The sequence below is a fragment of the Symphalangus syndactylus genome, chromosome 8 (genome assembly GCF_028878055.3).
Source record: "Symphalangus syndactylus isolate Jambi chromosome 8, NHGRI_mSymSyn1-v2.1_pri, whole genome shotgun sequence".
Classification (NCBI taxonomy): Eukaryota; Metazoa; Chordata; class Mammalia; order Primates; family Hylobatidae; genus Symphalangus; species Symphalangus syndactylus.
This window is the reverse complement of record NC_072430.2, coordinates 84,054,433-84,072,942: the sequence shown is the minus strand read 5'-3', so window position 1 is coordinate 84,072,942 and position 18,510 is coordinate 84,054,433. Positions and strand designations below refer to the sequence as shown.

At 38.5% G+C, this 18,510-nt stretch overlaps 1 protein-coding gene and 1 non-coding gene across 3 annotated transcripts in view; both read left to right on the top strand.

Moving 5' to 3' along the window:
• Window positions 1-3,274, top strand: part of CWC22 (CWC22 spliceosome associated protein homolog) — a 69,004-nt gene extending 65,730 nt beyond the window's left edge. For both annotated transcript variants that reach the window (XM_055289900.2, XM_055289901.2), the window contains exon 20: window positions 2,432-3,274. In XM_055289900.2, the coding sequence (XP_055145875.1) occupies window positions 2,432-3,018 (587 nt within the window). In that variant the 3' untranslated portion in view covers window positions 3,019-3,274. The remainder of the gene's footprint in view (window positions 1-2,431) is intronic.
• A 10,319-nt stretch (window positions 3,275-13,593) lies between these two features.
• LOC129489035 (small nucleolar RNA SNORA43) lies at window positions 13,594-13,732 on the top strand. Its single transcript, XR_008659859.1, has one exon. It is a non-coding gene; the product is annotated as a small nucleolar RNA SNORA43 (small nucleolar RNA).
• Window positions 13,733-18,510: the final 4,778 nt, after the last annotated feature.

Here is an 18,510-nt window from a genome sequence, read left to right as displayed (position 1 = left end):
GTGTGCTTTTCATCGTTTTTCAATGCAACATTTTAAAATTGTATCTGGCATTTCTAGTTATTTTCAGCAGGAGCACAGGTTTCCACAGTCTTCTCTATCCAACCTAGAAGTGGAAAGGCTGTAGTAAAAGATGTTTTCAAAGTTTGATCTGGTTCACAGTTTCTGAAAAGATCTGTGTTGTTTTACCCAAGGTCAGCTCTGCTTTCTTTCATTACAGTATCTTGGTCCAAATAAGGGATTGTCTGCTTGTCCTACCTGCATGTCATTTCTCATTTTGTTTTGTTTGGATGCAATATTTCATCAAATATGGCATCAGTACTTTCCTCTGTAGCCTTAAATTGAAAGGCTAATCTTCACACCTTTGTTCCATAGCTTGTTATGTTTCAAAGTGTTTTACATACTGTGTGACATCCAGAATTGTGGGGCTGTTTTTTATATTATCAGAGAAAGATTGTTTGCTTACAGGAACTTTTATTCATGAATTGAAGTGTACAAACATTGTTCATTTAACATTCGCCATTTTTATATTCTACAGAATTTGTTATTTCATGGTATCCATTTTGAGAACAGATGACAACACAGCATGAATTGCTGCAATAAGGGAGCTTGCTGATTCAAAATTAATTTGCCTTCTCATACAATTTCAGTAGAGAACTTTGTTTTATTAATAAAATATTAAATAGCATAAAAGCAGTATGAACTGCCCCAAAATTAGGGAACTGTAATGCAAACATAGCAAAGGGAGAAGAGATTGCCTGTTGTTATATGGCTGGGTTTTAATATCAGTAAAGCCTGACAGTGGTGTACAGTAGGATCAGGGGGACACTGGTTTAGCACAGAGCCAGATGGTTTCTGCTTGGGTAGCTGCAGCTCAGCTGAGCTGTTTAATAGGAACCAGAGAAATAGGTCCTTAGTGGCAAGCCAACTGACTGTACCGTGTGCCAAAGATATGCATTTAGCAGAAGAAATAGAGGCTGGTACGGTGAGATTTAGGTAGAGTTAGGGTGACAAGAGGCACTTTTCTATCATATTTTCTCTTTCTTGCCTATGTACGAATTTGACAGAAATTTTTGTTATCTTAGCATCTTTGATTTATGCACCCAAATTAAATAACAGATAAACTGATTAAATTTGTTTTCTTGCTTAAATTGGTTATTTCAGTATGACCATTTTGTATTTATAGTTGTGATTAAATCAGCAAAATCAAATTGTTTGAGGTCTTTTCAGAAGAGTTTATCCAGAAACTAAGCCTTTGTGGCTCTAATAAAGCCTATGACTGTACATCTTAACATATCTGCTCTTATTGGTGCAGTTAGTGCCTCTCTGATAGTAACAGAGGGGAGAACTATTGTTTTTGCAGGAAGAGGCCTTTCATTGAGAAATACATGTTCATGCTGTTAAGCAAACCCAGTTGTTCTACTCCTCCTGTGTTTAGGAAGTGAATGCTAGTTTGGGTGATCATTGTATTTTGATCTGACATAATATTCCTATGAATAACACTCTGTGGGCTGGAATTTTAGCTTTTGGGTTCAATTTGTTAAGTAGAAATGTACCATTTGAGTCACTTTCTAAAATTTTTACATTTGCTATAAAATTTCTGTTTACTGTCTAAAGATTAAAACAGTACTTTGGTAACTAATGTTGAGATATTATATATTCCCCTTCCTCCCTCCCCCGCTTCCCTTTTTTTTTTTGAACAGAGTCCCGCTTTGTTACCCAGGCTGGAGTGTAGTGGTGCATTCTTGGCGTACTGCAACCTCTGCCTCCCAGGCTCAATTGATCCTCCCACTCAGGCTCCTGAGCAGCTGAGACTACAGGCTCACGCCACCACAGCTGGCTAATTTTTGAATTTTTTGTAGAGAAGGGGTTTCACTACGTTACCCAGGCTGGTCTCCAACTTCTGGGCTCAAGCAATCTGTCCCCCACCCCCTCTGCTTCCCAAAGTGCTGGGATTATAGGCATGAGCCACTGCACCTGGCCTGAAATGTTGTATATTCTTAAAACGCCGAGGCGGGCAGATCACGTGAGGTCGGGAGTTCGAGACCAGCCTGACCAACAGGGAAAAACCCTGTCTCTACTAAAAATACAAAAATTAGCCAGACATGGTGGCAGATGCCTGTAATCTCAGCTATTCAGGAGGCTGAGGCAGGAGAATCACTTGAACCCAGGAGGCGGCGGTTGCGGTGAGCCAAGATTGTGCTACTGCACTCCAGCCTGGGCAACAAGAGCAAAACTGTCTCAAAAAATAAAATTAAATTAAATTAAGCATTTGGTAAGACTCTGTGTCATCAGACTTTCTATTCAATCAATTTGGCTTTGCACCTAGTTTATCTGAGTTAGTAAACCTACACTGTATCAGTAAATGTGATTGTTATAATTATGAAATTAAGGTTGAAATAAAAGCTAACTTTCTTTTATTTTACACATGCAGCTAATGATGTAAGAAAGAAGAGACATGGGAAGACCAGAAGTAAAGAGGTAGATAAATTGATCAGAAACCAGCAAACAAATGATAGGAAACAAAAAGAAAGAAGACAAGAACATGGGCACCAGGAAACAAGGACTGAGAGAGAAAGAAGGTCAGAAAAACACAGAGATCAAAATTCAAGAGATTCAAATTGGAGAGATCCTATAACAAAGTACACATCAGACAAAGATGTTCCTTCTGAACGAAATAACTACAGTAGAGTTGTGAATGACAGAGACCAAGAAATGCATATAGATTTGGAAAATAAGCATGGTGATCCCAAAAAGAAAAGAGGAGAGAGAAGAAATTCTTTTTCTGAAAATGAGAAGCATACACACCGAAATAAAGACAGTGAAAATTTCAGAAGAAAAGATAGATCAAAGTCAAGGGAAATAAATAGAAAACATTCAGGCTCAAGAAGTGATGAAGATAGATATCAAAATGGTGCTGAGAGACGATGGGAAAAATCTAGCAGATACTCTGAACAATCCAGAGAATCAACGAAAAATCAGGACCGGCGAAGAGAAAAGTCTCCAACAAAACAAAAATAATTCTACAAAATGACGTAAACTGGACATGCCTTATATTCAGTTGAAACAAATTATTTTTTACTTTGATTGATGAACTTTATAGAGAATTCTTGTATAAAGTACTGGTTTGTATTTGTAACTTTAAAAAAGTTTTCATTTTAACATATTTTATAATTGGTAAGTCTCAAGGCCCTACACATAAAATTATTTGAAAAGTTTCACCAGAAAGGGATGTAAGTCTTGCTTATATTTTGTGAATAAAATGATCAAAAGCTCATTGATTCAGTGATGTTTTTTCAATTGACACAATTTTTTTTTGAATTGTTTAGGAAGCTGTTATAGTGAATTATCAGTGCTTTTTTGTTTGTAACTGAAGATCAAAACAGGTGAACCTTTTCAGTTTAACATTTTTGCTTTGTTAATGAGATGTTATGAATCTTTTTCAGGTAGTCACTTTTTTTTTAAGTAGAGGATTTGTTACAATTTTCATATTAGGCTTTGAACAAAGTATGTAATGTGTAATTTTTTCCACAAGTGTTGGTAAAGCTAGGTGTATGTTAGTCTTTAAACCAATACACAGTTATTTATAATTAGAACTTCTCCCACAGGAAATATTTCTTCTCTCTGGACTCCTGGGTATCATTTAATTGAAATTCTTTGTGATTAGTGCATTTTTCTCAGCTTTGAAGTTATATCACTGTTGATGAGTTAGTGTGTATTTAATTTTTAGTTTAGGTTAATAGATCATTGGAAAACATATGGTTGTGAAATATGCAAGCAGCCTAATTGTAATTTCAGTTTTTTTATACGAATTTTAAGGGTTTCCATCATTGTAACTGTTAACCGATTAATTAATATGACTGCATTAGTTATTACTTTTGAAATAAATATTTCCTCTAAGATATTAGACTTGCTGACAAACATTTGACCTTCCTTGCTAAATATAGACTTCTTGTGTTTGCTCACCTTAAAGGTGCATATAGTTCATTTTAGCCAATGTTTGGTTTCGGAAATAGTGGGACCACCATTTTAATGTTTAGTTTTGGTGCATATGCTGATTCAAAATGTTTCCTATTTTTGTTATTTAACTTGAGTATAAATAACAATAAAATTCATGTAAAGAAATATCCGCTCCTTTTCCCCACCAACTCACAAGTATTCATTCGAATGAGACAGCTTGGATAAATTCCTTTTAGTGTTTTCTCCCTTTGTGGTAGTAAAAATTTGGTGTCATTGGAAGGGATTATCATGGACAATGCATTCCACAGAACTACAAGCTGAGCAAATTGGATTTAACAAACATGTAGGCCATGAGCCCTAAGGGAAATAGTTTATTTTTTTACCTGAGCCCTCATCTTCAGGGTTGGTAAAAAGGAAAAAACAGTAGACTAGAAATTTTAGTTTATTTTCTACACTTTAACCTTAGTTCATGACTTTTACATGTAAAAATGGGAACCCATTCATTTTATTAAGTGCTTAAGACCTTAGAGTTATTAGATTATTTTAAAAATGTTATTAATATGTATTAATCTTCTACTGTTTGCTCAGGTTTGTTTTAGGTACTAGAGATAAAACAGTGAACGGAGTCTCTACTCGTTGAGACTTATAGTTCAGGGGAGGGAGATGGTAAACAAAGACAATAAATAAATAAATATGTGATATATCCAGTAGTGATAAGTGCTATGAAGAAAAGTAAAGCAGAGAAAGGCAAGACTGAGTGATTGGGGGACCGGTTGTATAGACAGAGCAGTTCTTTGATGAGGTGATGCTTGCTCAGATATCGGAACAGAGTGAGGGCTTGAGACGTGGATTCCTTGGGAAGAACCTTGTAGGCAGAAGGAACAGCTGAAATACAGATGTTTTTTGATAGCAAATATTGCCTGGAAATTTTCGTTAACATTTCCTATTCTACTTAATTTGTGTTTTGTCTTGTGTGTGTGTGCACCTCACTATGTTATATACTCTTATACAAGCAATTAATACCTAACTACCTCTAGCAGAAGTATTTTGAGTATAAGTGAGCTATGTCAGAAGCAGAGACTAGAAGCTGGATTGAGGAACTATCCTGTTCTGCCTTCAAAATGCATTTCTACAGCATCAACTATGATGTATTCATATGTACTGTCTGCCACTCAGGCAGATTTTTCACCTTCATCCTTTTAATGTGTAAACAAGAAACATGTTGCCTATGTTTGCTATTTCTATATTTTTACACTATTTCAGAGTTAGTATTTTTTAAGGATCAACTGAATTCTAGATACTTTGCATGCTCATTCCTTTTTAGCTTCTCAATTTCCTTGCTTCCAAAGTTCTAATTCTACATCCCTAGCTACCTACTCCCATTGTCATCCCCGTTAGGTTGGCTTTCAAATCGTACCACCTCTGAAATCCCTCCTTGAAGCATCATACTTTGGCCACTTCCCAACCAGTTCACCTGCTTTAGTACCACTATTCTAGAAATCCTTTCACCTCAGCAAACCTTCTGATCCATTGTCTTAGTTAGGATCAGTTACCAATCTCTACCCCAGCATTTTTTACTTCCCTCATTCTATGATCTATCATTTGGATAGATAAACGAACAAATAATGAATTTAATTCTTTAAAAACAACCCCGTGAGAATTGATATTGTCTTACCACATCACAGAAGAGGAGACTGGAGTCCAAAGAGACTAATTAGGCTCAGGTCACAAAGTTGGTAAGTAGCAGGATTTAACTCAGATCATCTTCGTTCCAAAGCACAACTGGAGGATGAATAAAAGCCAGAGAGAAGGAATTGAGAATCAGCTCTGTCTCCTAGCAGCTGTGTGAACTTGGGCAAATTATTTCACTTTTCTGACCTTCTGATTCACTTTTAAAATACTTTTGTTTACTTTACACAGTTGTAGTGTAATGAAATAATGAAGTCAAAGGCCCTAGAGTAGCATGTAACACAGTGGGCATTCAGCAGAGTTTTCTTTTTGCATAGCATACGGCAAAGATTTGGAAGAAAATTCAGGATCATCAACTGGTTCATTGATTGCTTCATTCTGTCTGTAATGCCATTTATAGTTTTAAAAAAAACAGAATTGTGTTAAAGTAGCAGCACAGCAAAATGAATTGATTGTTTTGGAGTCAAGGTGTGACAGAGTAATTATCCATCACTTATATCATAGTACCTGTTTCCCAGATGTACATATTCTGTTAGCTCAAGCAACCTACTTCCTGTGTCTTATACCACTACTTCACATTTCTCAAACGTTATCAGAAGCAAAGGTTTTGGCTATCCATGGTAGTTATGAGTGAGGTTTTTATTCTTGACTGGCTTTGTTTACACCATTTTGATTTTGACTTCACTGACATGTAATCCCCCCACCCGAAAAAATTCATAGATTAGCAGATTAAAATCTTCCCCATAGATTTTTTTTAGAATCCTGATGCCTTTGTTTTCCAATCCAATTCTCACTTTTTCCAATGTAGTGAAATGTCTTTTCTGTCTGATCTTTCAAGTTCTTTCATTCTGTTCTGTGTATATTCCATGGAATATTTCTTCAGCCAAGCAAACTTTAACACCCATGATACTTTAGGAGAGAGCTCAGAGTGCCCAGTGTGACATCTCGGAAACCTATTCCCTTAACATGGACATTTTCACATTATACACTTTGAAACACTCACTGAAACATCTCCAAATGGTGTTCCTGGCTCTCATTGTGATCTCTTGTGTCCCCTCAACCTTGAATATGCTCTACAACTTCCATTTATACTCACCCACGTATTACTAAACCTCATTAAAAACCTCTGAGTCTGTTGCATATCTCCAATTAGAACTTCAGTTTCTTGAAGCTGGTTAATTATGTCTATGCATTTTATGTTTACTAGACATAAAAATGAAGACAAGCGTCTACCACTCCCACCTTCCCCTCCCACCACCCAAAGTTCATGATTTATGGTAAGAAACTAAGCTATTGAGTTCATCTCAGATCATCTTAGGCACAGGTAAGAGGCAATGAGATAACGACCCAAAGTCACACAGAGGTGTGCATGTCTGCGTATATACTGCAGAAAAGAGCACAAGTTCCTGTGGCTGAAATGGAGGTATCTGCTTTTAGGAAAAGTCTCAGATTTCATATAGAGTAACTTAGTACCATTTAATTTGAATACTATTTGGCAACTGCAAATTAAGTCTGACTGGATTTTTAATCTCACCATTACCACTTCCTGGCTGTTGATATTTAGGCAGGTCTTTGAACCTCTTAGTTCTTTCACCTGTACAATGGTACAATTATAGCACCTCCCTCAAATGGTGGGTGATCTCTGTGGCACACTTAGAACAGTGCCTGCAACTAAGCGCTCAGTGTGCTATTATTGCTGTTAACCGGTTTTATTCTTAACCATTTTCATTAAAGCTGACATAATACCATTAGACCAGGAATTGCAAACTCTAATACCTACAGGGGCCAGGTGAATATCACAAATGAGACAAATTGGGTAGTGAATTGGAGTCATTTAAAGCCAGCACCATTTACTCAGCTTCATACAATTCTGCCTGTTAAAATGAAGACAAGGTTGACTATCTCCATGGTATTTGAAAGAATTAAAGAATCAGAATTTTTATGGAGCTTCCGATTTTTAAACGTTGACTATTAAACAGGCCAGAATTAAGCTGTCCAAACAAAATGATTACAGGCAAACTACAACAGCTAATTTGTGACTCCACTCTAGACCCTCAAAAACTATTAATTTTGGAATGGCACTGTTATACATAGAAGGTCATTTTTCAGTTTCTGCTCCTCTTAGAGTGGGAAGATAAGGTCCTTCATCTTTCTTGAAACACCTTTTACTTTGCTAACCTCAGTAATCCCCGCTAGCTAAATTGCTCTAAAGCTTTTGTCAAGTTTTAGTTCTGCACTTCATTGGCCTACTCCCTCCCTGTAATCCAGGGATGTAAAATACAATTCGTTTTTCCTAAAATCTGCATATTTTATAATCTCCTGCAATTGGTTCCACCAATCTCCCATCACCTGAGTTTTCGTTGCTAGTCTATATCCAAATCACCAAATTGCTTTGGAAAAACTTTGGCATGCACCCCTATCTTCCCACACAAACTGCTGTCACCATAGTTCTGGCCCTTTTTACTTTGTCTTTTCTGTTTCAACTGTTAGACAATAGTTTATCGGTTATCTCTGCTGTGTGTCATGTACTGTGCTAGTTGCTGAGGATATAGCCATGAGCAATGGGGACCTCTTCTCAGTTGAGCCTAAATTATTACAGGAGGAAGCAGAAAATAATCAAGTTTTTTAAAAAATAAAAACTTATACTTTGAAAAATGTTAGCCATTCAGAAAAGCTGAGAGACCACTTACGTATCATCCACTTAGATTCAGATTAATCAAAAGCATTATTTTCATCTTGTCACTGCCTTATACATTGAAGCAATGACTTCCAGCCCATAGGATAAATGTAAATTCCCACCCTGTTACTTTAGTTTCTTTAAAGTCCAAGTTCAACCTGTCTTTTCTTAATGTTTGCTCTAGGAGCTGCCATCCTTTAAGCAAGACGATGTGACAGGCGTGTCAGTGTCTGATTTTTACAGGAACAACTGTAAGGTAAGAGATATCCCAATTTTACAGCTTGCACGCTGGTGTTTACCCAGCTAAGACATGGCAGAGCCAGGACTGCATCAGCCACGTGATCCCGCTTGACAAGTGAAAACGTTTTTTGCTGATTGCCTTGCTGCACAAACACTGCTGGACAGGGCTAGTTATTTACTGTCCTGAAAAGACATTGTTCTTTCTCATCTCTGGATGTCTGCCTCCAGTGTACCCTCCACTTGAAATATCCTTTTCTGTTTGCCTATCCAAATCTTTCAAAATTCAGCACATCTACCTTGCTACTCTCATAAAAGTATGCAGTTCAAGCCCTATGTGTTAAAAGACCCTGTAATCAGTACTTAATGCATTGTGCATTGAGATCATTTTTATCATTTATCCTTTTTTTTAAATTTCAGCTTTTATTTTTTTCGAGACAGAGTCTCACTCTATCACCCAAGCTGGAGTGCAGTGGTATGATCTTGGCTCACTGCAACCTCCGCCTCCCAGGTTCAAATGGTTCTCCTGCCTCAGCCTCCTGAGTAGCTGAGATTACAGGTGTCTGCCACCATGTCTGGCTAATTTTTGTATTTTTACTAGAGGTGGGGTTTCACCATGTTGGTGAGGCTGGTCTCAAACTCCTGACCTCATGATCTGCCTGCCTCGGCCTCCCAAATTGCTGGGATTACAGGTGTGAGCCACCCTGACCAGCCTCAGCTTTTATTTTAGATACGGGGATACATGTGTAGGACTGTTAACATGGGTATGTGAGACCCAGGTAATGAGCTAGTACCCAATAGGTCAGTTTTTCGACTCATGCCCCCATCCCCATCCCCTCCCTCCCCTCTCTAGTAGTCTGTGGTGTCTATTGTTCCAATGTTTATGTCCATATTAGCTCCCACTTATGACTGAGAAACGTGGTACTTGGTTTCTGTTCCTGTTATCTGCTTTGGATAATGGCCACTGGCTGCATCCATGTGGTGACAAAGGACATAATTTCATTTTTTATGGCTGTGTAATATTCCATGGTATATGTGTATCATGTTTGTTTTATCCAATCCACCATTGATGGACACCTAGGTTGATTCCACGTCTTTGCTGTTGTGAATAGCATGGTGATGATGATAGGAGTGTGTCTGTCTTTTTGGTATAATAATCTGCATTATTTTGGGCATATATACCCAGTCATGGGATTGCTGGGTCAAATGATAGCTCTGTTTTATGTTCTCTGAGAAATCTCCAAACTGCTTTCCACAGTGGCTGAAGTAATTTACATTCCCACCAACAGTGTGTAAGTGTTCTGTTTTCTCCTCAGCCTCGTCAGCACCTGTTTTTTTTTTTTTTTTTTTTTTTTTTTTTTTTAACTTTTAATAATAGCCATTCTAACTGGTATGACATGGTATCTCATTGTGGTTTTGATTTGCATTTCTGTGATGATTAGTGATATTGAGCATTTTTTTCATGTTTGTTGGTCACTTGAATGTCTTCTTTTGAGAAGTACCTGTCCATGTCATTTGCCCATTTTTTAATGGGGTTATTTATTTTTTGCTTGTTGATTTGTTTAAATTCCTTATAGATTCTGGATATTAGACCTCTGTCAGATGCATAATTTGTGAATATTTTCTCCCATTCTATAGGTTATCTGTTTACTCTGTTGATGATTTATTTTATTCAATAAATGGTGCTGGGATAACTAGCTAGCATATTCAGAGGAATGAAACGAAACCCTTACCTTTTACAAACATTTTTACAAAAATTTTGCAAAAATTACCTCAAGATGGATTAAAGATTTACGTGTAACACCTGAATTTATAAACATCCTAGAAGAAAACCTAGGAAATACCCTTATCATTTATCTTACCCCCTCAAGCAGATTATACAATCATTGGGGGCAGGCGTTTTGTCTTAAACATTGCCTTTCCCTCTGCATCTTGCTATAGGCCAGAGTTTCTTAACCTCAGCACTGTTGACATTTTGCACCAGTTGATTATTTGTTGTATGGCGCTATCTTATGCAACATGGGATATTCAGCAGTGTTCCTGGCATTACCTGCTAGATGCCAAGAGTACAAATCTCCCAGTCCTGTAGTACATCTCCAGACACTGCCAGTTATGCCCTGGGAGGAAAGATTGTCCCAGTTCATTACCATTGTCACAGACCTAACATTTAGGAATTACTCCAGTGGATGGCAATGGTGGTGCTTGTCCTACACAGCATCACTTTGGTCTACTCAAATAAAGCTCTGTAGACTTATATTGCCCTCTTGTTTTTGGGAGGACGAAATTTGTCTTAAATGAGGAACTCTTTTAATAGAGTGGTGTATAGCAATGTTCCAATTGTTTTTATTTGTCAAGATACTATAATATTTTAGGGAAATAAGTAGGTTTTCTGCAAATATAAGCATTATTATTAGCCTGTTAATATGATTGTCCCATACAGGTTCTGGTTTCTTACTGTAGCTGTAACCAACTTTTATCCGAGGGACAACGAGCTGTGACTATTGAATTATTTTAATGCTATGTTAGGGAATTAGATAATTAGGTTATCTAATACCTGAATACCTTCATTTTGTTATGTCTGTATTTTTTAATGTTTTAATAGACTTGATTTTTTAAAGCAATTTTAGGTTCACAGCAATATTGACCAAAAGGTACAGAGATTTCCCAGGTACCCTTTGCCCTTACGTGTGCATAGCCTCCCCATTATCAACAACCCCCACCAGGGGGTGCATTTGCTACAATTGACAAACCTACATTGACACATCATCACCCGAAGTCCATAGGTTACCTTGGACGGTTCACTCTTGCAAGAACCTTAATTTTTTTTAACCATCTTTTTATTTGTAGAGACAGGCTTTTGCTATGTTGCCCAGGCTGGTCTCAAACTCCTGGGCTCAAGTGTTCACCCTGCCTCAGCCTCCCAAGTAGCTGGAACTGCAGGCACACACCACCTCACACAGCTAACACCTTAAATTTTTGATCAGACACTTCAGTGACAGTCAAGTAGTTGTTAAAGTGAATTACCTAGTTGTTTTATCAGTAATTTCATGCATTACAATACCTAAAAGATTGAGCAAATGAGATTGAATCGGCTGCAAGTCAGCTTCCCTCCTGGTAACAGGAAATCCTGGAATGAGTATCTTTGGTATGAGTTAGGAGTCATTGTGAGTTCCATTCTTTATATAGCACCATGTTTTGTTTGACCATAGATCTTCCCTGCCCTAAGACTATTTTTGTGACTAATATATGTGAAGCCCCTGTGAGAGCTGTACTGAACATTTGCTGCTTTTTTGTCTGAGGATTGTTCCTCTCTCTGATGAAATGATTCTAGTGAACCAGCTAACAAAATAACTTCCTGGCCTGGCCACTCCTAGTACCCCATTCCCCTGGGCACTGTAATTGGTTCAGGAAGGAGCATATGACCTAAGCTGGGCCACAAGGAGTTCTTCTCTTGTAGTTTTTCAATTTGAACATGAAACACATGGCCATGTCTAAAGGCATAGCAGAGCAGGAAGGGTGTTTATTGCAGCTGGAGCATTCACTGACCCATGGAAAAGGTAGGGTGCAGTAGGAGAGGATTAGTGCAGCTCAAAAGGAAACAGAGCCCAGAGACAGGAGCAGAATCTGAACAATTTTGTTTGAGTCCCTGAATTGAGTTGTGGCTGAAGTTAGCCTCCCAGTTATATGAGCCAATGAATCCTCTTTCTACTTAAGCTACTTTGATTTGGATTGGTACCACTTGAACTAAAAGTATCTGTATTAATTCAAGGATTTTCCTGTTGATGGATAGTTTGAATCATTTGGTACAATCAGCTATTCCCACCATACTATACTTTTGCTTGCAGCTCTTTAACTATAGATGGTAATAAGTACAGACTCAATAAAGATGCCTATGGAAAAAATACAATAAAGGACCTTTGGGTGTCTCTTAATACTTTATGGAAACATCTAAATGAGAAATTTTTAGATGAGGCTGATTGTTTCACTAGAAATCACTGCTCCATTTTTATAAATTACAGAGAATCTCTCCTTTAACAGCAGCCTTCCTAGACTTTGAAATGTACTGCACAGGTGCAACAATTCAATTCACAAACAAAAATTGGTTTTATATTACCAGTGAGAAGGACTAACCATAGCTATTTTGGGAGCTGTAATACCTCCTTTAAGCCACAAAGATACTTGAGCACATTACCTTAACAACCAATGTATTCTGGAGATCATTTTAGAATGTGAAATACTGAACAGCAAGAACCTTGTGAACATTTTCAGTCTTCTTACACAATATAAATGTAGTCTTAAAATCCCATTATACACAAATACAACAAATACATACAGACTCTTAAAATACAGGAAAGAATGTGAAAAATAAGTATTACCACCATTCCTCAAGTTTCTAGAACAATTTTACTCTTCTCCTTAATATAATTTTTTGTCCAGAAAAGGGAAATACTAAACTCATGGATAGTTATCCAAAGAGGTAAAGGAGAGAAGAGAAAATTGTTTGTGGTGAATGAAAGATGCTGCCTACGGTAGCACAAATAATCCCATTCACACCTGCCAGCTTGCTACACATTGCTTACTTATGCTGCGGGCAACTATTGTGAAAATGACAGGAGGACAGGAAGGCACGAGAAAGGGGCAGACAGCTACTGATGAAAGAGTCATCAACTACTGTAGATACTTTTTGGAGATTGGAAGTTGAATTTTACATTTCTTTATATCCCCAGGTTTAATAAAATTGCTTGTAGGTGTTCAATAAACATTTGATAAATTAATGGGGAACAGGTCAGTTATTTTCCTTGAATCCTAGGCAGGATGATTTGATACACTTTGGATTCTTGAGGTTTTATGAAATTTTAAATGCAGGGCAAACTACTATTTACCCAATTGAAGTCCAAATATAAGCATTTTATGGTAAACTAGGAGAAAGTAGAAGGCAAAAATGCATTAGCTTAAAACCTAGGACACCAAAATGAAGATAAAATGTATGCATGAAAGTGTGTTAAAGAAAATCATTGCCCTGCCCTGCAGATGCTATCCTGGACTTGGCCAGCCCCATAGACGCAGTTGCTCTGCTGTGCCTGTACTGTCGGAGCAAAGAAAAAGTGGCTATTTCTATGCTCAGTGTTCACAAACCAGTAAGCACTAAGAATGGTTTATAGCCTGACATTTCTTAGAAAAGAAGAAGAAAAAGAAAACTGTTGCATAATATCAGCTAAATTTGGACATACATGTTTCCTATGATTCAGTAATTCTTTTCTTTCTTTTTCTTTTCTTTTTTTTTTTTTTGAGGCACCATCTCAGCTCACTGCAACCTCCACCTCCTGGGTTCAAACACTTCTCCTTCCTCAGCCTCCTGAGTAGCTGAGATTACAGGCATCTGCCATCACACCTGGCTAATTTTTGTATTTCTTGTAGATACGGGGTTTTACCATTTTGGCCCAGCTGGTCTCAAACTCCTGACCTCGTGATCCACCCGCCTCAGCCTTCCAAAGTGCTGGGATTACAGGCGTGAGCCACTGCGCTCGACCTGATTCAGCAGTTCTACTCTTAGATATTTATTCAATAAAAATGTGCATACAGATGCAACAAAAGAAATGTACAACAGCCAAAATTGAAAATAACCCAAACATTAAAATTTGTGTTATATTCATGCAATGGAATACTATACAGTAATGAAAGTGATAAAACCACAGCTACATTCAATAACATGAATGTGTCTAACAAGCATATATGCTGAATACAGAAGCCAGACAAAGGAATGCACATTATATTATCCCATCTACATGAAGTTGTAAAACAGGCAAAACTAATTGAGTCAGAATAGTGGTTACCTTTGAGAAGGAGAGTGGGGTAATGTTGAAGAAGGGATAAATGTTGGGAAAAAACTACTGGGGTGTTAGTAATATTCTCTTCTCAGACATGAGTGTTAGTTACACAAGTGTATTCATTTTACATTGAATTGTAAATCCTTAGGATTTGTACACCTTCTGTTCAGTAGAAATACCAAAAGAAGCTATGTAAAAGTCTCCTCGAATAACCTTTGCTTTTGACCTTCTTTTCAACTCAAATACAGCTGAAATTATTGCCTCATCTTAACTGTAGACAAAGATGCACGAAGTGGGAGATTATAAGATGGCCACAAATTTCTCTAATCCCTCTTCTCATCAAGAGATATACCCCTTATCATCAAGAGATATACTTCACTTCACCCTTAGGACCAAAATAGATACCCAATACCAAATCTGAGTTTTTATCTGAACCATAATTAGAATTTCAACTTTTTTACCCCAGGAATATTTTTTCACACCTCTGTGAGAGGTTTAAATCCAGCATATGACTTAATTTGACCAATGGAACATTAGCAAGTATGACGCATGCAGAAGCTCGAATAGTTCTTGTGCATAGAGGATTGGCCTCTCCTGATGCTGGATATCCTTTCATCACCAAGAGAATGAGCCCCAGTTAGCTTGCTGGATAATGAGAGATCATGGCCATTTCTCTAACCAGCATTGGGCCAACTGCCACACATAGTAGTAAGCCCACTTCAGACCAGTCAGCCTGCCAAGTGCCAGAAATGTGAGTGAGCCTTGAGCTGTCTGGCACTGACCAGAAGGACACCCAGCCAACTCTCAGAACTTCAAGAACTAATAAATGTTTGCTCTTTTAAGCCACTAGTTTTAGAGTATTTATTAATAGTGTGCTACACAACAAAAGCTGTCTGATACAAAAAATAATCCCTGAACTTTTTGCACAGCAACTAGTGTAACACCGCATAATGTTATAAACTTTATTTAATCATGAGAGAGATTTCTTCTTCTGGTCTTTTCTCCTAAGTAGTCAGTTTTGGAACCTAAAACCTCAATATTTAGCTTTACAAATGTTAAATGTTTAAAATGCCTGTTTCCTTGTTTTTGTCATTGTCAGTTTTGTTTTGTTTTATATACTAGCCTCTTTGAAGGCTTCAGGAATGACCTTCAGATATGTTAACGTTTTCCCCGAAAGCCATGGTATTACTTTTTTCATCACCATGGTTTAGAAAATAACCGTCAAAACTTGTTCATCAGCTGCATGATTTCTTTTTAATGGATACATTTTCTGTCAGAGAAATGTTGAACAAATTTACTATGAAGGGTTGTGGAATCTCCTATAAGCCTTTGAAAGAAAGAATTATCTCCTATTTGAGCATATAAGGCATCTCCTGTTTGATCTCTTGGTCCCTACTGACCCTATGGTTTTAGCGTATGCCAAAATGCAACATAAAGAAGAAGGCCAAGGCCGGGCACAGTGGCTCATGTCTGTAATCCCACCACTTTGGGAGGCCGAGGCAGGCAGATCACCTGAGGTCAGGAGTTCGAGACCAGCCTGGCCAACATGCTGAAACCCCATCTCTACTAAAAATACCAAAAATTAGCCAGGCGTAGTGGTGGGCACCTGTAATCCCAGCTACTCAAGAGGCTGAGACAGGAGAATCGCTTGAACCCATGACGTGGAGGTGCAGTGAGCCGAGATCACGCCAGCCTGGGCAACAAGAGCAAAACTCTGTCTCCAAAAAAAAAAAAAAGAAGAAGAAGAAGAGCATCTCTGCAGTGTAGTAGGACTGCTGTCCTACCAATTAAGAACATTAATTTTTATAATGTTCTTAACTCTAAGAGACTTGTGCTTAATAATCTGGGTTTTTAGGAGAATCCTATGTATAATCAATCAGCTCTGTTGGCTGTGCCATTGTAGGCGATGCCCCTATCTCTTGGTTACTGTTCATCTGGCGTGTGTTACTGATCAGAAGTGTAGGGTGGAGGAGATTCTGGTGAATGGTTAACATACTATATGGACACAATAAAAAATCCAACCCAAGTATATGCTCTACTGATAGAGGGGCAATAGTATCACCTTTAAAAAACAGCTAGGAGTAGTGTAGGGAATGTTGCTATCTTGCTTTTCTGTTGGTCTCAAGTACTTTAATTTGAAAAGGGTAAAAACAAGTTTATGTGGTGGATGTTTTGAAATATTATGTGATACAGTTCTCTTTCTCCTTCCATCTCCCCATTATTTTCTATTACCCAGTACTCCCTTTCTGCTTTTAAGTCATTAGACAGGGGGCCACATTGTGCTCATTGGGAGATTTCCCTATAGAACCAGAGAACAAAGATGTCAAGTCTTGGCTTTTGAGTTTCAAAAGCTGTAGTACAAGAGTTAAGTCAGAGATACCTGGAGAAGAATGTGATGAGGCAGAATTCGTTTTTATGACTCCAATTTAAGATAAGGTTTCTCTAAACTTCAAGGGAAAACAGATGACCCCCTATAAATTTGAAGTTGTCAAAGTTAATGCTATGGTTTGGCTGTGTCCCTACCCAAATCTCAAATTGAATTGTATCTCCCAAAATTGCCACATGTTATGCGAGGGACCCAGGGGGAGGTAACTGAATCATGGGGTCCAGTCTTTCCCCTGCTATTCTCGTGATAGTGAATGTGTCTCACCAAGATCTGATGGGTTTATCAGGAGTTTCTGCTTTTGCCTCTTCCTTATTTTTCTCTTGCTCCCACCATGTATGAAGTGTCTTTCACCTCCTGCCATGATTCTGAGGCCTCCCCAGCCATGTGGAACTGTAAGTCCAATTAAAGCTCTTTTTATTCCCAATTTTGGGTATGTCTTTATCAGCAGCATGAAAACAAACTAATATAGTAAATTGATATCAGTAGAGTGGGGCACATTGCTGAAAAGATACCTGAAAATGTGGAAGCGACTTTGGAACTGGGTATCAGGTAGAGGCTGGAACAGTTTGGAGGGCTCAGAAGAAGTTAGGAAAATGTAAGAAAGTTTGAAACTCCCTAGAGACTTGTTGAATGGCTTTGACCAAAAGCCTGATAATGATATGGACAATAAGGTCCAGGGTGAGGTAGTCTCAGATGGAGATAAGGAACTTGTTAGGTACTGGAGCAAAGGTGACTCTTGACTTTTGTTATGTTTTAGTGCAAAGAGACTGGTGGCATTTTGCCCCTGCCCTAGAGATCTGTGGAACTTTGAACTTCAGAGAGATGATTTAGGGTATCTGGCGGAAGAAATTTCTAAGGAGCAAAGCATTCAAAAGGTGATTTGGGTGCTGCTAAAGCATTCCATTTTAAAAGGGAAATAGAGCATACAAGTTCAGAAAATGTGTAGCCTGACGATGCAGTAGAAAAGAAAAACTTATTTTTTGAGAAGAAATTTAAGCCAGCTCTAGAAATTTGCATAAGTAGCAAGGAGCCTTATCCCTAAGACCATGGGGAAAATGTCTCCAGGCCATGTCAGACAACTTCCTAGAAGCCCCTCTCACACAGGCCCAGAGACTCAGGAGGAAAAAGTGGTTTTGTGGGCTGGGCCTGGGGTCCCCATGCTGTGTGTAGGCTAGGGACCTGGTGCCCTGTGTTCCAGCCATTTCAGCCATGGCTGAAAGGGGCCAATGTAGAGCTCAGGCTGTGGCTTCAGAGGGTGGAAGCCCCAAGCCTTGGCAGCTTCCATGTGATGTTGAGCCTGTGGGTGCACGGAAGTCAAGAATTGAGGTTTGAGAACCTCCACCTAGATTTCAGAAGATGTATGGAAATGCCTGGATGCACAGGCAGAAGTTTGCTATAGGGGCAGGGCACTCATGGAGAACCTCTGCTAGGGCAGTGAGGAAAGGAAATGTGGGGTTGGAGCCCCCACACAGAGTCCCTACTGGGGCACTACCTAGTGGAGCTGTGAGAAGAGAGCAACCATCCTCCAGACCCCAAAATGGTAGATTCACTGGCAGCTTGCACCATGCACCTGGAAAAGCCACAATCAGTGCCAGCCCATGAAAGCAGCCAGGAAGGAGGCTGTACCCTGAAAAGCCACAGGGGAGGAGCTGCCCAAGACCATAGGAACCCACCTCTTGCATCAGCGTGACCCAGATGCAAGACATGGCATCAAAGGAGATCATTTTGGAGCTTAA